The sequence below is a fragment of the Rhinichthys klamathensis genome, unplaced genomic scaffold, assembly GCF_029890125.1.
Source record: "Rhinichthys klamathensis goyatoka isolate OS25496 unplaced genomic scaffold, OSU_Roscu_1.1 h1tg000309l_1, whole genome shotgun sequence".
Lineage (NCBI taxonomy): Eukaryota > Metazoa > Chordata > Actinopteri > Cypriniformes > Leuciscidae > Rhinichthys > Rhinichthys klamathensis.
In genome coordinates, this window is record NW_026606827.1 from 399,398 (window position 1) to 415,589 (window position 16,192).

A 16,192-nucleotide genomic window follows, 5' to 3' on the forward strand; every position below is an offset into this window, starting at 1 on the left:
CACACACACAGAGGCCAGTGTTTTTCCCAGCCAGGCTTGATTCATTTTGTCACCCTGCTTCCGGAAATAAAGGACCCCTTTTAAGCTAACTGAGCCCCTGATTGTAAATGTTTGTGACGACCCACTGCAGCAATGAATGCGTTTATCATTAACAGCCCATAAAAGTGTTTGTAAAACCACTTTTGTAATTTTCTTTGTTTGGCACCACTATAATCTAAGTTACAGATGTTGTAAATTCTGGCGGCATGAAACCCAATTAGGGTAGTATTCAGCGCCGTATCCTTCCCAACCCCTGCTCGGCTGTTGTGTACGGGAGAAGATAATTGCTTTATTTCATGTGAAGGGATGATGCCTCTGGTTATCTTCTGGACGGATGGACAAAGCGCACACAGATGTGGAAGCTGGATAAGAAGAGGAAATATTTATTCAATGAACTTTGGTTCACATAATCAATCAGTGGAGGTAATGAAGAGGCATCAATTACACACATGTTAGCCAGAAATGAAAAGAGCTTAAAATAGTTTCATTAGAGACTCTGGGTTTCATTCACTAAGTCTTATGCATGCAGAACAGATTCTCATGCAGACTCTTCAGATTCACAACAGGTGCGTATGCACTTCGGTTTGTTCTTATCCTCATTCTGATGTTGATGAATCGGGATTATTCTATGTGAGGGAGTCCACAGTTAGTAATTAGCATAATACATACCGCAAACATCTCCATATAGGGACTTTCCACACAATTTCTCCTGTTTAGCCATTGGTCAGAAACACTTTACACACGTACACAAATGCAAAGTTGCAGTCCAGTTCTGAACTCAAGGAGCTGATTGAGTTACAATCATTAAAACGATAGATGTGTTGCTTAACTTAAAAGCATCATAAAGCCCTATTCGGACGGGATTAGTTTAACATGGAGAGGTGGGGTGAAGCAATTATTACTAGCCTGGGAAAACCCAGACAACTTCCGGCAAATTTAGATTTGCTCTGAATGTTAGTCTGGCAAAGAGCTCATTCAAGCCCGTTTCCAATCTGCCGAAATCGAGGCACCAATCAGAAACGTTGGGGCGGGCTTTACACGATGACGACAGCGCTGGGATTTTGAAGCAGATTTTGTAGCCTACATTACAAAGATGGATGCCGCCGTCGAACATCACTCGTTCGAATCAGCTTTCGCGTCTGTTTTAAGCGATTTGAACGTTTCCTTTTTGTTAAAAACCGAGCAAAGAACAACACTCGGAGATGTTTCTCCGCCGCTCTACATACGTCATCTCCTTCATCGCTCTGACTGGTTTTAGGTCTATCCGAGACGTCCGTTGGTGACACCCCTCTGGAAATGATTTGTCTATGACGCTTTGCCAGACCATAACTCAGTTACAACTGAGATGGTCTGGTTTTAACCAGGCTAAATTATTACTAGAGATTCTCAGTGATTTTAGTCCCGTACGATTGTGCCATCTCAGTAATCATTACGGACAATGTCAGTAAAGATTACGCTGACTCTAATTTCTGTAAAAAGATCCAGAAAAATGACCTCAGGTAATACTCAAAATAATAGACCCTCTGTAAATATGTACGTAAATAGTCCGTCATTTCCTGATTAAAAGTAGTTTTTGAAAACTCAAGTGTTTTCCCACATACCATTCAGATCAAATAGAAGGTCGAAAGCACTTGTTAGAGGCACGAAACTTCTTTTAGCATTAGGTAAGTGCCTATTACCAACATAATCCAATCTGAATTTAATTAACACATCGTTCGACCGGACCCAACTGTTTTATTTATATAAATATAGGTTATATGTGTTTGCGCACATAATATCAGGAAGGTGACAGCGGTGCATAAATCGAGTTACCCCTCCCATTTCTGCTAGTTTCTTATCCCGTGTGAATTGGCCATTATTATTACAGACGTCCTGTGGTAAAATTACATTACTCTATACCTTTGTAAAACTAATCCCGTCGAATAGGGCTTAGGATAAATTGTGCGACATAAAACATGCTTATGCCTTGGCTTTTACACAAGATCCCACAGGGCTCATATCATGCAATTTGAACTGCAACAATCGTAAAGGACATTTAAAGAAAAAAAAGCACAGTGCACACTTGATAAGACGCTACTTAATACTTGATGTTGGTTTCCTAGGCATGCATTAGTCCATTTGTTTATATTTTATCTGTCTCCTACAGTCTGCCTCTGTTGTCGTCTCTGATGTGGCTCTTCAGCTTTCATTTTTTCAGACAGTTAGACGCCTAATTGAAATTAGCGTCAGGTAAGCGCCAGTCTGTGGTAGAGATGACAGAGAAAACAAACAGTGCCGGAGCAGGCGTGCCAGGGGAAAGAGAGCATGCAGATGCAGCCTGTTAGATCATCACACAAACAGATGTTCAGTTTTCTCTTGTTCCTCCTCAACATTTGTCCTTCTAACACTCTCTCCATCCCCGGACAGTTTGTCCTACTCTTTGTCTCTTCAAATCACGAAGTCGACCTCTGTCTGTCTGTCTCTGAGGAACCTCTGTGTGATACGCCCATCTGAGTTTTGTGTTAGGAAACAACAGGTTTGGTTTAGGTCAAATAGGTCTATAATACTTGGCGAAAGCCATCTTAGCCTTTCCATTCCCAATGGTTCATCAAGTACATCATTTGAATTCAAAGCTACCAAAGAAGCTTTTGAGTCAAGCACCTGAGATGTAAATGCCATGTGACTAATCACTCTGGAGCCAGAAAGAAATTGTAGCAACAACACTGATTGGCTGATGGCAATGATCTTGATCTGTGATAAAGGCAAGGAGCTGTGAAAAACTGTTCATTTCATGCTTTTAAGAGCCCTAAATAAATGAATAAATACATACAGTATGGTGGTGGGTTAGGTGTACAGCTTGTCACTGGAGCAGTACCCATATGTAATTTTATATACTAACATGCATCCATAAAGTACTATTACCGTAAAACTTCAAATAATAGCCGAGTCCCAAATAGACGCCTGTCTCTTTTACACGCCTGGTGTGGCTGCAGGTTTGGGTAAATAAAGGCCGGTCTCAAATAGGGGCCGGGTCTGTTTTTTAGTTTCGGGTTGAATCTTCTAAAACCCGTCAGATCGTCCGCTTTTTGGCGGCCGCCAAAGCAAATTTTTGTCCCGCCAAAGCTTTTTTTGATCGGCGAGTGATGTAGAATAGAATGACTGCTGCGCTTGACAGGGCGCATAACGAGCAGAGAGAGAGAGAGAGAGAGAGAGAGAGAGAGCCCCGGCCGTGCGCGCGCACTCTTACGTCTTCAAACAACACGGGCGCTGTTTTGCTCTCTCTCCCTCGCGCATATTAATCCAAATCAATTGACACGATAGTAAAAGATAGTAAAAGGGCGGAAGAGGTTTCACGTGGAGCATTTAGAGATTTTTAGAGATTAGAGACTCTAGGCCTACACTCAATGAACAACATCTCAACACTAAATTATAAAGGCCTGTCTTATATAGACGCCTGTCTCAAACACAAGCCGGTGCAGTTCGACGATTTGGGAAAATAAAAGCCCGGGCTATTATTTGAAGTTTTATGTGCAGAGGTGTGCATTTTGAAGGTACTGTCCCAGTGAAAAACTATTGTAATGTATCATGTTACCCAGTCTGATCTTGACCCTTTGGTTTAGGTTAAGAGTTAGGAATACATTCCACAAGAATCACATCTAAAATAAATGGGTATGAGTCGAGTAAATCTCCCAGGCAAGCATCCTATAGTTCACAGAGAGCTTGAGACAGCAGGGATAAGTCTGCTCCGCACCCCTTTCCAGAGCAAGAATACTGCTACCTCTGATCTGTTTACTTATGGTTAAATAAATAAATTGTTAAATAAATAAACTGAGTTTTGAAAATGTAACTTCACTTCAACATCTGCACAAAAATTGTTATATCTGGCATTGCTGTGAGCAAGTCAACTAGTATCTCACTATCAACAAGGTTGAGTAAATGATCACTTTTTGGGTGAACTAAGAACAACTTTAAGAACAAAAGAACCTCCACCTGACATTAACTGTTTTGTGATGCAAGATCCCTCCTCATCATGTACTTTGTCTGATAGGAAAAGTAACGGTTTATAAGTTGATGAAAGAAGGCCTGGCATTTAGCACGGTAAACACATTCATCACCAGAGACAGATAATTATCTCTTTAATTCCACGACCGCGTGAGGCCTAGCGCTTGTTGTCACAGACGTTGGAGTGCAAATAGAGGAGAATGAGGTTGGTCTTGAAAGAGGCTGCAATGCTTGTTGCCTTCTGTTTGCTCAAATAACCTTGTTCGCTGGGGTGTCATTGTAGCTCTTTAATTTGAGAGGAAGAAAAAAATAAATAAGGGGCGGAGCGCGGAAAGAGACGCCGATGAACGAGAGTAACCATTAGACATGACAGCCTGTCTTCTCTTCCTTCTCTATCCCTCTATCTTTTGCTTTATCTGTCGCTCTCTTTCTTGTCAATTTGTCCTCTAACTCCTGCATCTTTCCCCCCACCCAATGTTTTTACACAAACTAACAGCGATTCTTAAAGCACAATTTCCATGATATACTATGATTATATGCGGTCCATGACAGACAGTGAAAAGAATAATGAAATGGCATGCAACAGTGTAACAGGGCAGAAGTCTAATTGAATGAAGGTGGTTGCATTTTCAGAGAGGTTGAAGACATCACGGCTTCTTTTCTGCCTAAAGAATGTGGAAAGCACGCCCCATCATGGAATAATCCTGCTATGAGAAAATACCTGTATTTTCTATACGTTCTCTCCTTTTTATCTAGCCACCTTCCCAGAAGCCAGTGGCGGTACACGAGCCACTTCTGCTTGAGCAATTTTCAGAATCCAATGCTTCTAATAGTATGTTTCCATAACGCCCACTTCCGGATTTACTGTATCTGAATAGTATACAGAAATAATTTTGGAACTATTAGAGATGCAAATACATATATTGGCTCCAATGCACACCCCTACTTGACATGCACGGGATTGACAGATTTGGAAATGATTTTGACTATGATTTTGACCAATGCAGGTGAGTTTATCAAAAAAAATTAATTTTGTTTTTTATCATCCTCATCTCGGCCAAAATCTGTATGACTTTCCTTTTTCTGTGGGCACAAAATAGGATATTGAGAACTATGTTTACCCAGTCGGAGTCTGTTGGCGTCTGTCAGAGCTTGTTTTCACCGATTGAACATGCTGAATCTGCGTTTGTCGGTCTTGGAATGTCTGAGAAGTGACGTACTGTAATCTGGTGACTGTCGGCGTTGGTCTGCATCTGTTGGTGCAGTGTGAATTGGACTTAAAGCTACAACTAGTCAGTTAGACATCTGTTTTTTCTCACCTGGCTCTTTTGTATCCAGAATGTACATTTTACAGCTTTTATCCCAGAGTGACATAAAATCTTGGGCTCAAATAAACCGAATAGCAGTTTTCGGGTGTGTCACTGCTGCCGATCAATAAACAAGACATGCCCGTAATGAGCTGGCCACCGTGCAACACTTGCCGACCTCGTTCAGGACATGCTGGGATAGTAACATTTCTTGGGGAAGAGGAGAATGGATGAGTGCTCATCCCTGCATCAGTAGAGATGTTTCATGTGGTTCAGCCTTGAGAATGTCCTGGTTAACGTCAAGGCTAAGTTAAGCCATGGATTATATGATTACACCCTCCAGCTTCATTACGGATACCACTGACATAAAAAGCACTGTTTATTCTGTTCAAAAAACACCCACTCTTTCATTTAAAGACTATTGCCCTGAGCATCCTGAACACAGCTTATCTTGGACCTAACAGATACGTGCCATTGAGTGTGTGTGTGTGTGTAAGGCAATGTTTGAGGTGATACTGAGATCAATTGGAGCTTTTTTATTCAGCCCATAAAAAAATGAAACTACCTGTGCAGTCAGCCACATCAACGTATTTTGGTCTGCTTTTCACTCAAGGCCGTGCCACTGGGACTCCAGTACATACAATCTGTGGTGAAAGAGGTTAAGGTTTGGGGGTTTAGTTTTTTTTTTTTACAAAAATACAATAAAAATAATAGCAGGTCCTGGAGGGCCACTGTTCTGCAGAATGTAGCTCCAACCTGCCTCACCACACTGCCTGGAAGTTTCTAGTGTGCCTAGTGAGACCTTGATTCACTGGGTTAGGGGTGCTTAATTGACGTTGGATCTGAACTCTGCAGGACAGTGGGCCTCCGGGAGCAGGATTGGACACCCCTATCTTAAACTGTTAATCTCATCAACAAAGTTACTGATGAAAACGTTTGTTGAAAAAGGTATTTTTTATTTTATTTTTACATACCATAAAATAATGTCAAGAAAACACATCTTTGTGTTGAGATCTCATGCAGTCTGAATTATAAACAAATGGCTTTTATGAACCAGTTCACAAGCAAATGAAACTTGAATAAATATCATTAATTATTGGTTGTCCATAAGTCAACATGCAGTATTGTATGTTTTAATATACATATTAGTTCTATGGGGAACATTGCTGCGAGATAAGAACAATGCACCAACAAAGTTTTAAAGAGAAGAAAAATGTATACCGCATTAATTCAAATAATCCAGTCATAATATGTTTGGTATTACCCTGCTTGAACTGCAAGAGCTGAACAGGGTTAACTGAACTGCTTTGCTAATGTTTTTTTTTAAGCCCACTCAAATTGATATGCCATTTCAGGTAAAGTAAAATGAATGAATAAAGCATGAAGAATTACTGACTGAAAGGACATTTTCATCGAAGACAAATTGTATGACTAAAACAAAATACGGTGCAAAAATTAACACTTAATTACACATACTCTCTCTTGCACATTCACAAAACTGGATTCAGTTCTGTGGTTGTAATACACACAGACATGCACTCATCTTTTGGTTTCATTCATTTGCTAAAGAATGCACACTCTCATAGACACATACATCGATCTCACCCGCACACATTCATAACAGCTTTTTGCAGCATGTTTGTGGAAACTCCTAATCTCAGACAATACTCTGCTATATACGGCACTAGGACTACCATATTTAGTAATAATACTGAGAGGAAGGAACGAACTAAGTTTGCTGAACATATTTATTACACATATTAAAGAAATAATGATTATTATAAATATCACATCACTAAATGTGAAGCTTCCCATTTGTCTTCATCCATTCCAGAATCCTCCCGTGTTTAGCGTATTTAAAACCTATATGACTCTTGCACTTTTTTCCCCTGTCTGGGTTCGTCTCATTTCTTAGCATGCTGAATATGAGGAACAAAGCTAATGCCTTTAGATAAGGATGATTAACCTAGAAAAAAATCTGCATGGTATCTTCCTGTATAGTATATGGCTCTCAGGGTGAGCCTATGCTGGGGCGCTCACTTTGTAAAGTGACTAATGGCACATGGAAATTTTGCGATTACATCAGAATAGTCTCCAAGATGTCTGTCTACTGCTCTTGCATGTGACCTCACATTTTTCTTGTCTTTATGTGCTGTAAAACTGCACAAGACACTCAATTGTCAGGGAAAAGCCAATCAGGCCCGTCTGAGAGATGATCCAGCCGCTTTTAGTCTAATGATTTGCTGAGGACTGAGGCTATTGATCATTTTGGCATGAAGCAAATGCACTGGAAATAATGAATGACAGCAGGTGTTCATATTTTTGTAATTGATTGCCCCATAATTGAACAAATTATTGAGCTCACTGATGAAATACAAGATTGAGGATGACGTTTTTGTAGAAAGTGACTGCTTGCAGGGTACAAAGAGTTCTTTTTGAATGTGAAGCACAAGTGTGGCACTTCTAGATCGATATAGCCCAGCGTGGTAATTCCTAAGTACCAAAGTCAGTCATGTCGGTGTCTACACACTTTTGAAGTTATTATGATCACTCGTACACTTTCACTCAGGTCAATGGATACTTGCTGTTGTTTTCCCATCTGGCTCATACAGTCTTTTTTCTGTCTTCTCTAATCCTGCAGATCTCTCTGAGGGCGTCTGGCATCATGGACAGCAAACTGGATCAATGAGCCAAAGTTCCCTCTCATCCTGAGCTGTTGGTTCAGATGGTCCTGCAATCACCTGAGAATATTGGCTTGTCAACAAAACAAGGCTGTTGATCCTACGTTCACAAGAAAAGACGCAGAAAAAAGGAGTTCAGATATCTTCAGCCTAACCCCTTTCTACAAACCTTTCTGTCGTTTACAGCCATGATATCAAAATTCTTACGGAACTGTTCATCGTTGGTGCTGCTGTTACCTCTTCTCCAACTGCTGCGGCTGGACATGCTCAACGCTGCTCCCTCTGGTCCGGAGTCTGACACCTGCTCCACATTGGTCCAGAGCCGCTTCTTTGGATTCTTCCTCTCGTCTGCTGTATATCCCAGCACGCCCTGCTCTTGGACCTTGCAGAACCCCGACCCACGGCGCTACACCATCTTCATCAAGGTCACAAAACCAACCAGAGACTGCATTCCTCGACAACACCGGACCTTCCAGTTTGACTCCTTCTTGGAGACAACACGAACCTTCCTCGGAATGGAGAGCTTCGACGAGGTGGTGAAGCTGTGTGATGCTTCTACCCACGTTGCCTTCCTGGAAGCTGGGAAACAATTCCTGCAGATCCGGAAAGGGCTGCCCAGAGTAGGTGCTGGGTCCAGGAATGGGGATGGGGAATTTAAAGTGGAGTATCTTGTGGTTGGGAAGCGTAACCCCAGCATGGCTGCCTGTCAAATGCTGTGCCAATGGTTGGAGGACTGCCTTACCTACAGTACCTCCAACCGGCCCTGTGGCATCATGCAGACACCATGCCAATGTTGGGACCAGCCCCCGCCAGACAAAGAAACCAATGGATGCTACCGAGATGGGGTCTACTTGGAGAACTGCATCCCTGTTGTGAAAGAAGGAACCGCTGACACTGACACAAGTGGTGAGCTAAACAGTTTTAGTCTAGTTATTATTTAGCGTGGTTCAATGGTTATTGAGTTTAAAAATGTTGTTCTACCACTGTGCAGTTGGTAGCTTGTCATACTTAGTAGCAAAACAACAGAATAATTAAAGCTGAAAAAACACGAGTTCAGAGAGAACTGATGGAGGTTTCAAAAAAAAAAAAGAAGAGAGAAAATAGGAGTTTTAGGTTTCAGCTGATGTGTCCTAGCTGGGTGACCTTGGCTTCTTGGCGCCATGTGTGATCCTGTGAGGGTTCAGATAGGGATATCGGATCGGCCCGTGGGACAGTTGATGCGACTTGCATGCTCTGGGAGTGACATGGGATAGCAGTGGTGCTGAGCTCGGAGATTGATTATAAGGAAGGGAATGGGGCCGGTTACTGAGTTCAAAGCTATGATTTGATCTCTTTTCCAAGAGTAGATGTGGCAGAGAAACTCAACCCCTAGGAGAGACTACAGCCATTGGAGTGGAAGATCACTCACCCCATTGCACCATGTGACCTTTCTGTGGGCTTCTTTTCTTATATACCTTACTTTTTTTCTGCTAGTTAAAAAAAAAAAACATAAGGGGGTGACGGATCTCCACACCTCACAGTGTCCAAAACTGTCTGAAACAAAGCACTAAATTCATGTAATGGATATTATGAGTGATTGAACAGAAAGCCGATCTCAGAGAATATGTTCTTGCGTTCAAAAACAGAAATTGAGATTAAGTTAAGTGTATTTTGGTTGTAATGTCCATTTTGGCATTTACTATACCAAAAATGTTGGGGTCAGTAAGTTTTGGTTTAAAAAACGTCATTATTTTAATCAGCAAGGATACATTAAATTGATCAGTAAAGACATTAATAATGTTACAAAAGACAAATACTGTTCTTTTGAACTTTCTATTTATCAAAGAATCCAGAAAAAAATATGTCACATTCACAGTTTCCACAAAAATATTAAGCAGCATAACTGTTTTCAACATTGAGTATAATAAGAAAGCCAAATCAGCATATTAGAATGATTTCTCACTGAAGGTTAAAAGTAATGGTTACTGAAAATTCAACTTTGCAATTAGAGGAGTTCATTGCATTTTAAAATGTATTTGAATAGAAAAAAAGTTATTTTATTTGTAATATAATTTCACAATATTAATGGGTTTTTTTCACCAAAAAAATGCAGCCTGTGTGACCATAAGAGACTCCAAAAAATCTTATCAGTATCATAATTTTAACAGTAGTGTATATACACTGAACAAAATGATAAACACAACACTGTTTTTGCCCCCATTTTAACATGAGCTGAACTCAAAGATCTAAGACTTTTTCTATGTACACAAAAGACCTATTTCTCTCAAATATTGTTCACAAATATGTCTAAATCTGTGTTATTGAGCACTTTGCCAAGATAATCCATCCCCCTCACGGGTGTGGCATATCAAGATGCTGATTAGACAGCATGATTATTGCACAGGTGTGCCTTAGGCTGGCCACAATAAAAGGCCACTCTAAAATGTGCAGTTTTACTGTATTGGGGGGTCCGGGGTCCGGCAATGATCTGTACATAATTCCTGGAAGCTGAAAACCCAGGCCTTGCATGGCCTGCATATGTCACCCATTGAGCATGTTTGGGATGCTCTGGATCGGTGTATACGACAGCGTGTTCCAGGTCCTGCCAATATCCAGCAACTTCGCACAGAAATTGAAGAGGAGTGGACCAACATTCCACAGGCCAAAATCAACAACCTTTTTTTTGGGGGGGGGTCATCCCCGGAGTCCCCCTCCCCCCTTTTATTGGGGCCAGCCTAAGGCACACCTGTGTAATAATCATGCTGTCTAATCACCATCTTGATATGCCACACCTGTGAGGTGGATGGGTTATCTCGGCAAAGGAGAAGTGCTCGCTAAGACAGATTTAGACAGATTTGTGAACTATATTTGAGAGAAATAGGCCTTTTGCGTACATAGAAAAAGTCTTAGATCTTTGAGTTCAGCTCATGAAAGATGGGGGCAAAAACAAGTGTTGCGTTTTGTGTTTTTGTTCAGTGTATTTAGTATAAATATGTATATTTTAATTAAATATGAAGTTTTGTTTGATAAATTGTAAAGCTATAGCCTAAATGTAACTCCATAAATTCATAAACACACTTTTGCACAGTACAGATTGGTTTGCAGTTTTCAACAACACATTATTGATGCTTCCAATGTGTTTTTACCAACATTCTTGATAATAATCACAGATTATTTTTGTAATTTCAACAAATCCGCCTTTATTTTAGCCAGCTAGATAACATTAGTTGTGTACTGTCCCGAATGACACACTATGCAATACGCACTTATACACTATGTACTTAACCGTGTAGTGTATGAATTTTATAAGGTTATTTTGTCATTTACCATCTGAGTCTGATAGACCCTGCACCTCCACTATGTAAAACTGCGACAGTTGAGTGCATGAAGTGTCAAACATTCCACATTTTTTGGTTAATTAAGTGCATCATCCAGGTATTTAGTGCACTTTTTCTATTTGGTATTTTTAGTGTGAACACACTACTCACACTAATTAAAAAAAACAACAAAAAAAACATCATAGAATAGAGAAGTATGCAAATTGGGAAGTACATATTATCTTGTACAATTTACAACAATGCAGAATACATTGCAGAAAACCAAACATTTAAACTTACAAGGCCTAAAAAATGGATAAACAAGCTCAATGTATGTCAAATTCTCAGCGGTCAGTGGCCCATCCTCATTGTTGAGCTTTGCAGCATTTCATTAAATAAATTAGATATTATAACATCATGAGTCAAATACACTGTCTAATGCATAGCAAGAACTTATCCTATGTGAATGGCCCCTAAGACAAGCAAGGCAAATGAATAGATGGACTGAGGGCAGGGCATGATAAAGAGTGAACATCTCATAAATTGATCGTGAGCTTGGGAGGCAAGCCAGGAATGTCCGGCTGGGCCCACTGGATGGAGCCAGGATAGAAAGGCAAATGAAAGATGACTTTTGAAAGACAGGCTGTGCATCATTACGATGCTACTCTCAAAGACCTATCGCTCCATGGTTATCCCCAGCTCATTCTTAATGGCAGGCTGTCCGTTTTATCTGAGGCCAATTTGGAGATGTGCCCCCTCCACATCCCCCATAGGTGTAAGTGGCCCACCTCCCTCTGATTCCTAAGAGGGAAAGTGGAGAGTTAAATAGAGGGACCCATGAGGGAGAGACTGTGCATCCCATCTTTAAAAGCTAAAGGCGTGTCTATTGTGTGAATGTGACACATTGCGCAGAGGCAAGGCATCATGGGAGATGAGTAGATTCATCTCTCGCAGCTCAGAGCAGTGACAGATTACGGGCTGGATTTGAGAGACAGAATGGAAGAGGAGTCGAGTGAGAAAGAGGTGTGAGGTGACAACAACAGAGAGAAGAAAATCCTGTCCTCATGACTTGCACTTTTTCGCCCATCCAAGACCCATGCGTTTCAGAGCTTTGGTTAAGCAAGATGAAAGCACATACTTGTTACTTCTCAGCGAGGTGCTTTGAATCGAGAGCAGAGCTGATAATAGCTTGGCTGTAATGTTGCTAAACGAAGGAATTTAAATTCACTGCCCCCATAGTCGTCAGTTCTTAATCAAGAGCAATAACAAGATTTAACTTATCACTGTTTCTTTCACACACACGCACACACACACACACACACACACACACACACACACACACACACACACACACACACACACACACACACACACACACACACACACACACACACACACACTAGTGAGCCGTTCCATGCTGAGCCATTTCATTGTGGATGGCGGCACTCTGTCACTGCGTGTGGGGGTATATGTGTTATGAGGATGTTTGGCCACCAGGGGCACAATCGTTTTTAGATGTTCAGCTTATAAAACTGCTCCCACTGCTGTGAGAGGGATAAGCACAGTGCTTATCTCTACTGGAGGGATAGTCTGTCTCTGTATCTTTTTCACTCTCTCGCTCTCGTTCTCTTAACGTTGCTAATGCCAGCTCACGGCCCCTCCACTCTCCAGAGCTCATGAAATATTAATGTTTTAATTAAGCAGTTTTACTGCCTCTATGCTTGATAATAAAAAAAATCCTCCAGGTTGAGTGTGCAATAGGGTGTGTATATATGTGTTTAAGGAATGTATGTTAGCTATGAGACTGTGACTACTCCATTGTAAACACTGATCTGATTTGTCAGACATCTGTCTTGCTGTAGGGGTTCATCGCTATTTAATGCACACTTTCACCAGGGGAATTTTTTGAGGGTGTTTGTTCCAAGAGGCTGTTACATTGTTGTTCAGGAGAATATCAGTTTTTCATTGTTTACTTTATGACTAAAGTTGTTTCAGCTATATAATCTCTGTTTACAATGACACCGCCTCATGTTTGTCAAAGTAATAGGCTACTGTCTTTATCTGTGGTAAAATTATTTTGTAAAATATCCAGGTGTGTTATGGTAATAGAAATTTGGGAGAAAATAGTCAAGAAATTAATGTCGCAAAAAAGAAAAAAGGAAAACTGCTGTCAGTATATACTCACCCTCAAGACGTTTGTTCGACCCATATAACTTTCTTGTGGTATAGCCTACACAAAATTATATCATTTTCTTTTCACACAACTGCATTGAACAGGGACTGAAACTTCAAACTTCAAAGAGGACTTCGTAGTAAGAGTCCATATGACTTGTGCTAAATTTCATTTCTTCTGAAGCCTTTCAACAGCTTGAAATTCTTGGAGTGTTCTTGTTCTTCTTCTTTCGGGTTTAAATGGCGGGTTGCATATGAACATTACCGCCACCTACTGGGAACTGAATCAGAGAATCTACTCTCCGAGACGATCCAAGCCACATGCTCCGATCCTAAACTATTGTATACAGATTAGCTATCTTTAGAAAGCCTAATCTATCAATGATGATACTTTTTTTATAATCAGGATTTAAAATACTCTTCAGAATTATTGACACTTCCGGTTTTGGAATAACATGAGGGGGAGAGATGGCAATTTAATTGTATGCGCATCATTACAAAATATAAAATGTATTTCTTTTGATATTGCGATTTAGACGGGCGTCGCTATGGGCGACCATTTGCGGCTCAAGCCGAATGATGCCAGCCTAGCCCCACAATTTTGTTTGTCTGGAACTGCTTAACGTGAGTTTGTTGGGTAAAGGTTGTTTATTGTTACGAGAGCTGCTGTAACTGGTACAATCATTATTTAGTTCTCTCCTTACACTTGACTTTTTGCCTAGTGTTCTGTCTGCCCGCGCTGCTAAAAATGATTGTCCCCTTCAATTTGTGATCCTCGAAAATGATTGGTTGCATAAGCTTCAAAGGGAAGCAACGCGTTGCGCGGATAGGGCCGTGTTCGTTCACTCATTCAGTGCTTGTGAAATTTAACACAGAACCGCTGACTCATGAATTAAAAGTTCATTTATTTCAGTAATTCAACTTAAAAGGTTAAACTAATAACTTTTGCAAAAATTGTCGAGTTTCACCTCTATATGCGTTACTGTGTCAACACTATCAATGCTGAAATGAATATGCAGCAGTCAGGTGGTACTCGTAATGCTACGTTCACACCGGACGCGAATAGCGCGTCAGGCGAGAGTGATTTCAATGTTAAGTCAATGCAAAGACGCGTTACGCGCGTCAAAAATTTCTGCGGCGCGAATGAGGCGTAGAGCGCGGCGCGGTAGACGCGAATACGCCTCATTCGCGCGTCAAGTTCGCGCGAATGGCGCGAATTGAGCGTCTGGCGCGTTACGCGCGAATGGTGCATTTTGTGCATTCAGGCGTTTGACGCGAATTCGCGTCTGCCGCCCGAGTTGACAAATTTGAACTTCTGCGTCAATTCGCACCGCGTTAACCAATCAGGAGCCTAGCTGCTTGCTGCTGTCACGTGGTGAAGTATCTGGATGCTTCAATAAATTATTTTGTAATTTGACGGTGGTTCTACTGTAGTTCTAATGCACAACAAAGCAAATATTTTATCACATAAAACTTGATTTCAATATAGGCCTATGAGACATAGGCCTATTCATTTTGTATTGAATGCTATTTATTCCATATCTAGATTAGGCCTATATGAAATATTATTATAATGTAAAGACAACCAACATTCGTGTCTGGACAGTGATGTGTGTGAGAGAGAAAAAAATCACAGGACAGATTAATCACTTTTGGAGGCTGGCTCCATTTATCATCAAAACAAAAATAAATGACAGATTAGGTGGATGGGGGCGAGGGTGATCCTTGCTCCGATACGGGACAACAGGTCATCAAGCTGGGCGCGGGACAGGCGGAAGTACCGCTGACAGCGGCCGTCATCCAGGCGCAGCTCCTGGAGCGAGCAAATGGTGAAACTCGCCACACTGGGTTCGCCTTTGAAGGGTCTGGTGGACACAAATACGGCGACGATGACCCCTACGCCGCCGTTCTGCTCTCGTATTCAGAATATATGCTATTCAGAGCAAATACAGAGCGGTGACTCTCTCGATGAATGCTCGATCAACATAAAAAAAGATGGCCGCCAACGGGTTTCGATTCAGACGCGCGTAAATTTCGCTTCAAAGTTTTGTTTTTTTACGCGCGTCAATTTCGCTCTTGACGCGCGAATGGATTCAAAGTGGTCAAGCGTATAACTTGACGCGGTAGGCGCGAATTTGACGCGCTATTCGCGTCCGGTGTGAACGTAGCATTAGAGCTCTGTAAGCTGTTTTCATTATTATTGTAATGTTATGTGCTTTGAGACATGAGGTAATTTAACTCCGTCTCTCATCTCTTGACGCTTTGCAGACTCTGCTGTGCGTTCATGTGTTTTGAAGGAGGCATGGTTTTGGAGACACTCTGAAGGGAGGGTGGGATTTTATGCTTTCAAAGCTAGCTTGCTTTTGCTACACTGTCCGAAATTTACTACCCAACCTTTAAGTTAAAACGTTTTTGCAATTATTTCATAATTTATTATTTGAAGTTTTGCACATTGTCTTTCTTTAATTGCTTGAAAAGAAAATATATCAATCCAGGAAAGAAGAGGTAGAGGCAGATAAGGCAGTTATCATTAAACTTCAACCAATCACATTACGTTATTATGAAGTCAAAATCGACAATTTTTTTACGGAATTTTGTTGTATTTTTTGTAAATAATTTATCTGTGCACAATTTTTTTAAACATTCATGTGCCCTCATTTGTCAGGTCAGGACACGGACTCAAACTGCAGGTGTTGTGCTGAATTTTGACTCCCGC

General features: G+C 41.1%; 1 protein-coding gene across 12 annotated transcripts in view; it reads left to right on the plus strand.

The window, feature by feature from the left end:
* adgrb1a (adhesion G protein-coupled receptor B1a) overlaps positions 1 to 16,192 on the plus strand; it is a 102,219-nt gene that overhangs the window by 15,131 nt on the left and 70,896 nt on the right. For all 12 annotated transcript variants that reach the window (XM_056270883.1, XM_056270885.1, XM_056270888.1 and 9 more), the window contains exon 2: positions 7,969 to 8,914. In XM_056270883.1, coding sequence (XP_056126858.1) covers positions 8,197 to 8,914 — 718 coding nt within the window. In that variant the 5' untranslated portion in view covers positions 7,969 to 8,196. The remainder of the gene's footprint in view (positions 1 to 7,968; positions 8,915 to 16,192) is intronic.